Source organism: Cherax quadricarinatus, chromosome 56 (assembly GCF_038502225.1).
Source record: "Cherax quadricarinatus isolate ZL_2023a chromosome 56, ASM3850222v1, whole genome shotgun sequence".
Lineage (NCBI taxonomy): Eukaryota > Metazoa > Arthropoda > Malacostraca > Decapoda > Parastacidae > Cherax > Cherax quadricarinatus.
The window spans coordinates 22791174-22802266 of NC_091347.1; the positions used below are offsets into that span (position 1 = coordinate 22791174).

At 38.6% G+C, this 11093-nt stretch overlaps 1 protein-coding gene across 3 annotated transcripts in view; it reads right to left on the reverse strand.

Annotated features, from left to right (window-relative positions):
- Positions 1-9981, reverse strand: part of Wwox (WW domain-containing oxidoreductase) — a 29330-nt gene extending 19349 nt beyond the window's left edge. For all 3 annotated transcript variants that reach the window (XM_053794226.2, XM_053794225.2, XM_053794224.2), the window contains exons 1-4: positions 9849-9981; positions 6485-6606; positions 4697-4761; positions 4004-4240 (exon numbers count right to left, since the gene is read on the reverse strand). In XM_053794226.2, coding sequence (XP_053650201.1) covers positions 4004-4240; positions 4697-4761; positions 6485-6573 — 391 coding nt within the window. In that variant the 5' untranslated portion in view covers positions 6574-6606; positions 9849-9981. The remainder of the gene's footprint in view (positions 1-4003; positions 4241-4696; positions 4762-6484; positions 6607-9848) is intronic.
- Positions 9982-11093: the final 1112 nt, after the last annotated feature.

Genomic DNA, 11093 nt, shown 5'->3' on the forward strand with positions numbered 1-11093 from the left:
GATACGACCGGTGTGTTGAAAGAAAGAAGAATGTGAGGGCTTCCCTAGGTAGTCGGTTGGTAGACAGCGACCGCCCAGGGAGGTACTACCGTCCTGCCAAGTGAGTGTAAAACGAAAGCCTGTTTTATTTTATTTATTTATTTAATAATTTGAACATACATACAGAGGTACAAAAAAATACAGGTAAGAGCAGCATGCCAAAGCCACTTGTATGCATAGCATTACAGGCTGGCTTAAAATTAACTTAAGATTAACTAAGCAATGATGTAATCAGTGATAAAACATTATTGTAAACAAATAACAATAAAGCACAAATGAGTATTACAAAGACAGGTCATATGGTTGCATGCATTGCTGTACATTCAGTAGAATGGAGTATTCCGTTAGGTAGTGTATTTAAATAATAACAAAGTTAGATTGGGTCTTAGGTTTAACATTTATGTGATATAATTGTGAGAAACATATAAGATAAACAATTTATAAGATTCAGTTATTCAGTATTTATTTGGTTTTGGGTGAGTAAGTGATCTTTGAGAAGAGACTTGAATTTATAAACAGGTAGTGTTTCTTTTATATTTACAGGTAATGAATTCCAGATTTTAGGGCCTTTTATGTGCATTGAGTTTTTGCATAGCGTAAGATGGACATGAGGAACATCAAAGAGTGATCTGTGCCTCTTGTGTTGTGGTCATGTGTTCTGTTGAGGTTGGCAAGAAGATGTTTGAGGGGAGGGTTAATATCAGAGTTAAGTGTTCTATGTATGTAATAGGTGCAGTAATAAGTATGGATGTTTTGTATGGTGAGTAGGTTGTTGAGCCCCATGCACAAATTCCATAGGTGAGATAGGGGTAAATAAGAGAGTGATATAGGGCCAGGAGGGCTGACTGTGGAACATAGTACCGTATCTTCGATAGTATGCCTACGGTCTTGGAAATTTTCTTAGAAATTTGTTGTATATGTGTATGAAATTTGAGTCTATTATCAAGGTGGATTCCTAAGAATTTTCCCTCTGTTAGCTTTGTGATAGGTGATCTGTTTATCGTTATGTTAACAGGTACATCTGTAGCTCTGTTACCAACCTGAATGAAGTAGGTTTTGTCAATGTTTAGTGTAAGTTTATTAGTCCTCATCCAGGTAGATATTTTCTGTAATTCGGTATTTACAGTATTGGCTAGCGTGACTGGGCTCGGGTGAGAGAAGACGTGTGTAGTGTCATCTGCAAATAGTGTGGGTTTGAGTAATTGCGAAGCATTTGGTAGGTCTTTTATGTATAGGAGAAAGAGAAGAGGGCCAAGGACACTTCCCTGTGGGACACCAACTGTAATTGGTTGTGCGGAAGAGTTTGCCCCATTTGCGTGCACATATTGGCTTCTGTTGCTGAGGTATGACTTGAGGTAGTTGAGGGAGTGCCCTCTTATACCATAGTGTGACAATTTTATGTGGAGCAAGTCATGGTCAACAGTATCAAAAGCTTTACGTAAGTCAATGAAGATCCCCAGTGGGACTTCTTTTTTCTCTATTGCAGTGTATATATGTTCTAGCATGTGTATAATAGCATCATTAGTATTTTTATTAGGCCTGAATCCAAATTGGCAGGGGTTGAGTATGTTTTGGGAGATGAGATAGGAGTAGATTCGTTTATGAATTAATTTTTCGAAGATTTTTGAGAGAGGGTGTAAGTTGGATATTGGCCTATAGTTATTCAACTCTGTTTGGTCTCCTCCTTTATGGATCGGGGTGACCCTTGCTATTTTGAGAACTGTAGGGAAGGTGGAGGATTCAATGGATTTGTTAAAGAGTGTTGCAATGATTGGTGATAGCACTTGTGATGCTTTTTTGTATATAAAGGGTGGTAAGGTATTTAAATCTCCTGCCTTGTTTTTTAGTGCATTGATAATAAGGGAGACTTCGTATGGGTTAGTCGGAGCTAGGAACAGTGTGTTCGGGTAGTTGCCAGTGAGGTAGTCATTTGGTGGGGTATCTGAGCTTGGGATTTTATTGGCAAGGTTTTGTCCTATAGTGGAGAAGAAATCATTGAGTCTGTTTGCTGTTTCTGTTGGTGGGAGTTGGGGTTCATCTGATTTTGCTAATTTTATTTCGCTATTTCGTGATATCTTTTTTGTTCCTAGAATTTCTGATAGGGTTTTCCAGGTGTTTTTTATATCACCTCGTAAGTTGGATAATCTGTTCTCATAATACAATTTTTTTGCCCTTCTTATCAGGCTGGTTAGGATTGACGAGTAACGTTTTGTTTGGTCTCTGGTTATGTGACCCATTCTGTACTGTTTTTCATATCGGTGTTTTGTATTTATGGATTTGAGAATGCTGGGTGTTAGCCAGGGACTGTTCAGTCTCTTAGCTGTCATCTGTTTAGTTTTTTAGGGCAGTGCTTGTTATAGAGGTATTGGGTCTTTTTTAGAAAGTTATTAATACATTCATCAATATCTGTATAGATTTCTAGCTCAGTGTGCCAGTCAATGTTTGTTACTGCTGTTGTGAAGTTATTAATGGCTGCCTCATTGTGAAGTCTGAAGGTGACTTTAGTAGTGTCTTGGGGTAATTTACCAAGAGTTGTTATGAGGAAAGTAGGGTAGTGGTCTGTGGTATTATCTGTGATTATGCCTGATTTTAAAGGGGATATGGTGTTGGTCCAGATGTGGTCAAGTAGGGAAACACTAGTCTCTGTAACTCTTGTAGGTTTTGTTACTGTTGGTAGCAACATGCAGTTACTCATTGTGTTTGTGAATTCAGTAATGTGTAGGTCCTGGTCTTGCAGGAGATTTATATTGAAGTCACCTGAGAGTAGTAAGTGATCTTTGTTCATGCATGCATCAGTTATCATACTTCCTAGGTTTTGACTAAATTGGCTAATTGTTTTACATGATGGTAGGATTGCTGGTGTCCTTTTTTCTGTCTCATAAACATGCAAGATTTCAGGTACGTCTTGCTATTTCTACTTACACTTAGGTCACACTACACATACATGTACAAGCACATATATACACACACCCCTCTGGGTTTTCTGCTATTTTTTTTTCCAGTTCTTGTTCTTATTTATTTCCTCTTATCTCCATCGGGAAGTGGAAAAGAATTCTTCCTCCGTAAGCCATGTGTGTTGTAAGAGGCAACTAAAATGCCAGGAGCAAGGGTCTAGTAACCCCTTCTCCTGTATAAATTACTAAATTTAAAAAAGAGAAACTTTTGTTTTTCTTTTTGGGCCACCCTGCCTTAGTGGGATACGGCTGGTGTGTTGAAAGAAGAAAGATGTGGGGGCTTCCTTAAAAATGTGGGATTAATCAGAAATATATACTGCATTTTTTTCAAGAATGATTACATACAATACCTAGGTAGTAGGTTGGTAGACAGCAACCGCCCAGGGAGGTACTATCGTCCTGTCAAGTGAGTGTAAAACGAAAGCCTGTAGGATTGCTGGTGTCTTTTTTCTGCCTCTTAAACATGCAAGATTTCAGGTACATCTTGTTACTTCTACTTACACTTAGGTCACACTACACTTACATGTAGAAGCATATATATACACAATACACATCCCTCTGGGTTTTCTTCTATTTTCTTACTAGTTCTTGTTCTTGTTTCTTACCTCTTATCTCCACAGGGAAGTGGAACAGAATTCTTCCTCCGTAAGTCATGCGTGTTGTAGGAGGCGACTAAAATGCCAGGAGCAAGGGTCTAGTAACCCCTTCTCCTGTATATATTACTAAATTTAAAAGGAGAAGCTTTTGTTTTTCCTTTTGGGCCACCCCGCCTCGGTGGGATACGGCCGGTGTGTTGAAAGAAAGATTACATACAATAATTGGAGACTGGTAAAATGGAGTTTGCTGAGTATATTAATTTTGGTGAGTAACAGATTTCTGCAGAATTCATCAGTCATTCAACGAAGCTTGAATGTAGCCATATACAGTATGTACTTTATATACAATTTTAAGTGCCAGGAGCTGTGAACCAATCCTTGCAAATACAACTAGGTGAGTATATAAAGCCTTACCAATTCCACAGTTAGCTCCAGTGACAATGGCAATGCGGCCGGTCAAGTCCCGGCCATGTAAGATTTGTATACCCGTAGTGCTGCTGTCAAAGCGCTGCCGCAGGTCAGTTAAAGATTTTGATTCCTCCACAGCAAAAGCAAGTCTTGGGTCTGTGTACGTAGTTTTGTGGTTTAAGTGATCGACAAAGAAGACTTTCCCTTCCTCGGTTATTTGTCGTTCCCATCCAAAAGGCAGTTCTAAGGGAAAGAAAATTATTATGTATTATTACTGTGTATAATACTGAACTATTGACATATGACAGCTCTCCAGAATTCCGGCTTCTCAACTGCAGACTTACAAAGAATTTACTATATTCTGTAACTACTCAATAAAGTATGTGTACTCATCTACAGTGCTTTTCTTTAAAATGCTCCTCCCCTCCCCCTCTAAAAATCATGACTGCAAAAAGTCCATTTCTCTAAATATAGAAATTACTGTACTATCTTAACAGTCACAAATTAATGTGTTAGCAATACTTCCCAGAAATTATCATCATAAGGTGCACATGCCTCTTGAAATTCACTTATAAATTAATTTGGCTGTTTATGAAGTTAACTTACTTTACTTGGATTAGAAAACTGCAAGCTTAAGCCCAGCACCCATTAAATATCAACTAATGAAAATGCTATATATCACACCCAAAAATATTTTACCTCCAGTAACTCTCTTCTTTTTGTTGGTCCTCGGGTGATGCCACTGGGTAGTCTTAGTGGCGTGGCTGAAAATAAAAATTAATCTCTTAGAAGGTATGAGTGTCAGCACTGAAGAGAGGTGGATGTCAGCTTCTTGATGGTACGTAAATGAGAAGAGTGTCAGCATACAAGGGTGAGAGAGGTGCCAACATTGAGAAATGTGTGGATGAGAGGTAGTAGCAGTCCTGGGCATAAGCAGTATAGGTGTCCTACTAGGGTACCAACTAGTGGCAACAAGGGACACACTATGTTCATTTTTTCTCTCAAATAGGCTCCAGTGCTTCAGTTTGAGGATAAAATATATCAAGTGTTTCTTCAGTGCGCTTAACTGCAGCAAAAGTTATGCACTGGGAGAGGATGGAAAGAGGGTGTTGTTGATGACAGAAGAGGGGAGGGAGTATTTCTTCATGATCTTCTCTAAGGCACAAAAAAATTTCAGGACTGCTACTTGTGTGAGGGGTGTCAGCACTGACGAACACGTGGGTGAGGGGTGTCAGTAATGAAGAACATGTGGGTGAGGGGTGTCAGCACTGAAGAGTATGTGGGTGAGGGGTGTCACCACTGAAGAGTATGTGGGTGAAGGGTATCAGCACTGAAAAGTATGTGGGTAAGGGGTATCAGCACTGAAGAGTATGTGGGTGAGGGGTGTCAGCACTGAAGAGTATGTGGATGAGGGGTGTCAGCACTGAAGAGTATGTGGGTGAGGGGTGTCAGCACTGAAGAGTAAGTGGGAGAGGGGTGTAAGCACTGAAGAGTATGTGGGTGAGGGGTGTCAGCACTGAAGAGTAAGTGGGTGAAGAGTATCAGCACTGAAGAGTAAGTGGGTGAAGGGTATCAGCACTGAAGAGTATGTGGGTGAGGGGTGTCAGCACTGAAGAGTATGTGGATGAGGGGTGTCAGCACTGAAGAGTATGTGGGTGAGGGGTATCAGCACTGAAGAATAAGTGGGAGAGGAGTGTCAGCACTGAAGAGTATATGTGGGTGAGGGGTGTCCCCACTGAAGAGTATATGGGTGAGGGGTGTTAGCAGTGAAGAGTATGTAGGTGAGAGGTGTCAGCATAATGGGTGTCAGTATGACAGAATGTATGGGTGAGGGTTGCCACCATGATGGAATGTGGGTGAGAAGGGTGCCAATATGATAGAATATGCGGGTGGCAAAAGTGTCAGTATACAAGAGTGTGGATGAGAAGGGTGCTACAACTTTAGAAAGCAGGCATGGACCTAACAGCAATGACCATAATTGCTAATACTAAACTCAAACCACGACACTGAAATAAACAGTTATAAAATCATTTAAAAAATAGCAAGCAATAAAATTGTAATACCCGATACCATAAGTAAGAAAGCTACAAAAGTATTATCACCATTCACAGTATTGCTTTTCAACAAATCACTTATATTTGACATCTATGTTAGCTCATCTGACATGAACAATACAAATCATTGTAAAATCTACTATCATTATCATATTAAAAAAAAATTATACATATACACCTAGAGTATACAACTAAGCACAAAATACTTTTGGCAATCTTTGCCAGTATGAATTTACACGTTAAATGAGCACAAAAGATGCCATAATTTTAAATACAACTCCCATTCACCCTAAAGATTTGGTCACTTTCTCTCTCCTTGATATTCATAGCTTAATAAAATATTCAATTTCCATTACTACTAATATGCTTCATTACCTAATAATTAATGACAAATAAGTATTGAACATAAATCTTGTTACCACAAAAAACTCACTGAGCATAGAAAACAAGACCATCTGTCGTGCACCGCTCCTCCCATCCTGGTGCCATTTCATCCTCACTATCTGTCTCGGGGATTTCCATTGTGAGTTATGGAAACCAAGTCAAATCCACCAACTGAAATTTTTTGTAGAATAAATATTTGTTATAAATTTATCTACAGCATTTATGAACACAGACATGTAATACAAGTGAAATAATAAAAACTTCAATGAAAGTGGAATAACACTTGGAAGAAAAAACACATTCAAACACATTTGTACAACATTATGATGTCAACGAGATAAAGTCAGTTGATCAAATGAAAATGCTGGCCCACAGATGGCTCCAACTTCATCCTGCTCGCTATTTGCATGTCTCATAACAATAAAAATGCTTTCAAATGAGCTGATGTAGGTAACAGCTCTTAGTTTGTCAATAAAGTTAGGAATCCTTAACCTGTAAATAGCTTGTCAATAAAGCTAGAGATCCTTAACCTAACCTTGTCAAACCCTGTGTAAAAAAAAAAAAAAAACAATCTAAAAAAATATTAGGTCAGAATGACCTTATATAACTAGCTTGTTGTGTCAGTATGATGTCAAGACCAAAAGCATCTAACCTTCTATGTTAGTGTAAACTATTAGATCATATGTTTCTAACTTGCTATGTTAGTATAAAGTCCCAGAAATCATCTAAAACAAAATGGATAGAGCAAGCACTGTACAGTACTTCCCACCTCCAGGACTCGACTTTGGCTAACCAAGTCATAAAAACCACTTGCCTTCACTCTGATCTAACATGTTCATACAAACCTGTTAGATGTTCATACCCTAGTGCTCAAAACCTCCTTTACCCCCCCTCCCTCCATCATCATTATTATTATTATTATTATAACTTAATTCTAAACCCATGAGCCCCTCCCTCCAACCTTTCCTGAAATGACCTCTACACGTTTCCTTTCCCTTTGTTTTAGTTATTAAGGTACGTACTTTCATGAGATACTGAAACTAAGTGATTTGTGATTGCTTTCTCCAAGCTCTTCAATAACCTCAAGATTATTTATCAGAGATTTCTCAGGATTTCCACAGGATAAGTATGTCTGCAAGCATAAGCTATACAGTAAGTTTATTTAGGTTCAGGTACACATAAATACAATTATCATAGTGTAAATTGCCTAGAATAACCCAAAAGTGTCAGACAAAGTGACTTACATGACTTCATATTTAAACAGCTGATGAAACTATAATACTGACATTATTTCCATTACAAAGTAAAACTGAAATCATTGCATATTATTATTATTACATTCATAGGAGGGAGTCAGACCATGATACATGGTATCAAGGCACTTACCATTAAAGAAAATCATTGTGTAAAGAACTCATTATTACTGCAACTTGCTCAGCTAACAGAACTGCAGCCTCGTACCTGTACCCATTTTGACTGCCACCCACAGGATGTGAACTTTTTTTAAAGCTAGGGGAAACACTAAATTTGTAGAGATCATATAGTGTCTGAGGAATCTGAAGCATTCAGGTTTGATCCAAAAAAAGGGAGGATATGTCCAGTTCCTTGGAAGAAGAACCTCTCACTGGCATCAAGGCACCTAACTTTCCTTGATAGGACACAAGTACAGTACATGTATATAATAATTAACTGGGGCAATTAAAGCCCTAAACTCGAATTCTTTTATGTGGGGTATCTTGATGTAGGAAAAGGACTCTTGATCCAAGGAAATGGAGCTGTCCTTTCCCTTGGATCGAACTTGATCAACCCCTCCCTACATTTCTCAAGTGCTGTGACCCCTACAGACTTAATGCTTCCCTCATGAAAATAATATAAGGGAGGCCTGTGGCATGGTAGGCAAAGCTTTCGCTTTATGCTGAGTGTCTGTGGTTTGATCCCCGGCAGGGGTGGGAACATTGGGCCTGTTTCCTTACACCTGCTGTCCCATTCTCCTAGCAAGCAAGCAGGTACCTGGGAGTTAGTCAACTGGTGTGGGTGGCATCCTGGGGAACAAAACTGAGAACCCCAATGGAAATAATAAGAGACAGACAGACTCCCTCGATGACACACTGCCTTTCTTGGGTTATCCTGGGTGGCTAACCCTCCGGGGTTAAAAATCCAAATGAAATCTTATCTTACCGTAATACCGACAAATTGATACATCAATATTTAAGGACCCCAATGGAAATAAGTCCCTTTGTCTGACTTTCCTGGATTATCTTAGGTTTTCTACACATATGCTGCAATGTATGATAATCTATGTATGTAACTGTATTTGTATATACCTGAATAAACTTAAGTTTTGCCACCAGGGACTTCATAAATACCCGGTGGGTGAAACACCTCTCAAGTACACATGTGTTTTATTTAACCAGATGTTACCTAAAGTAACTTATTAACCTTACTCCGCCAGCTTCTTCAGGATACTACATACATAGAACACTACACTCAAACATAAACCGTCCACTTAAACTTCTCCTCACCAACCTTAACAGGACACATGACCATAACACAAGACACAGATCTCTTTTTGATGTACCCCGTGTCCATATCACACTGTGTAAAACCCCTACGCACATAATGGGCCCCAAAATTTGAAATTCATTACCAGAAAGTACTAAAGTAATGCAGTCTGAAAATCAATTTAAGACACTTCTCAGAAGCCACTTACTCACCCTAGACTAAATACTCAATATTTAACTTTACCAAAAAATCTCCGAATTACCTAAATCTTAAAACTTCAAGACTAGACACCCAAGTTCATACAGTGACTAATAGTACACAGTAGTACAAATACCTACCCAAAACAGCACTGTCAGATAAGATAAGATTTCGTTCGGATTTTTAACCCCGGAGGGTAAGCCACCCAGGATAACCCAAGAAAGTCAGTGCGTCATCGAGGACTGTCTAACTTATTTCCATTGGGGTCCTTAATCTTGTCCCCCAGGATGCGACCCACACCAGTCGACTAACACCCAGGTACCTATTTGCTGCTAGGTGAACAGGACAATAGGTGTAAGGAAACGTGTCGGAATTTCCACCCGCCGGGAATCGAACCCGGGCCCTCCGTGTGTGAAGCGGGAGCTTTAGCCACCAGGCCACCGGGCCACCCAACTGTAACATTCTCATACTGTAAACTACTTTCAGCAAATCACAATGTTATATTCCCATTATATAATTTAAATATTTACTATTGAAACTACTGTACAACTTAAACTATGATAAATTCTTTAGTATTAAGTAGTCAGTAAGCCATTAAGTCTGGCCATAATGCCTAGGCATGATAGTGGCTCTTTGTACTGCAACTCATTATTATAAATACATAATCTCAATGTACTACTTGCAAAGAAATAAAATTGATTAATGATTAATACCTGCAGTTTGATCAGAATTTAATAATTGTTGTTGTAGTTGTTGGGGTTGTTCAGGGCTACCAAACCTGACACCTTGTTGACCCCAGGATCCCGGGAGTCAGAGAAAAATTGTATTGTCCAAATCGTGTGAAAACTTCGATCTTGGACAGTTTAATTGTATTATTATTATTAATTATTATTATTATTATTATTATTATTATTATTATTATTATTATTATTATTATTATCATCATCAAAAAAAGAAGCGCTAAGCCACAAGGGCTATACAGCAGTTTAATTGTAATTTTCCTCATCGCTTGCACTAAATAGCCTGAGTCCTGAATGTAGCATGCTTGTGCATGAAGCTAAACACAGATATACATAAATTATTAAGAGAGGGGATTACAGAGATTAATGGATTCATTGAAATGTCATATTTATAATATCTTTATTTCTACAAGTACATGTACAAGACATGCAGGTCTAGTTGACTTTAATGACGTACTACTAAATAGAAAGTCGCTTGTTATGTAGAGTATTTCGGGCAAATTAGGTCAATTTTGTCACAGAATGCGACCTACAGTAGTCGACTAACACTCAGGTACCCAGTTTACTGATGGGTGAACAGGGACAGCTGGTGTAAGGAAACATGCCCAAATGTTTCTACCCTTGCCGGGAATCGAACCTGGAAACTCTCAGCATGTGAAGCGAGAGCTTCAACCACTAGGCCACGGGCCACCGTAACTTTAGTTAGGCATAGGTACATAGTACCTTACAAACTAAACTGTTTGCCGTATTTGTTGCTTTCAGCTACATGAGGACACAGCTGGAAGCTTTCACAACTTGGCCCCAGAGTGTTGATAGCTAAGCAAGTTGCAGTAGTAATGAACTATTTACATATATTTGGTTACAGCCATAATGAGTTATTTATGCAGACATAAAGTGTCACAAAAATATTACAATGTAGTTTGATTGACTCTTTTTGGGTTATAATTGTACTGCGTACCTATGCCTAAATAAAATTACTTACATACTATGTATTTTTAATTGCTTCAAGGGCCTCAGTAGAAATAAGTCACCTTTATCTGACCTTTTTAGATTATCCTATGTAATTTGCACCATGTATAATAATTGTACTTATGTGTACCTGTGCTTAAATAAACTTACATTATTATAATAATCAAAATAATCGCTAAACCCACTCGGGTCATGCGGCCCCCCCCCCCCCAAAAAAAAAAAAAAAAAAAATTACACTGCCTTAGAGGT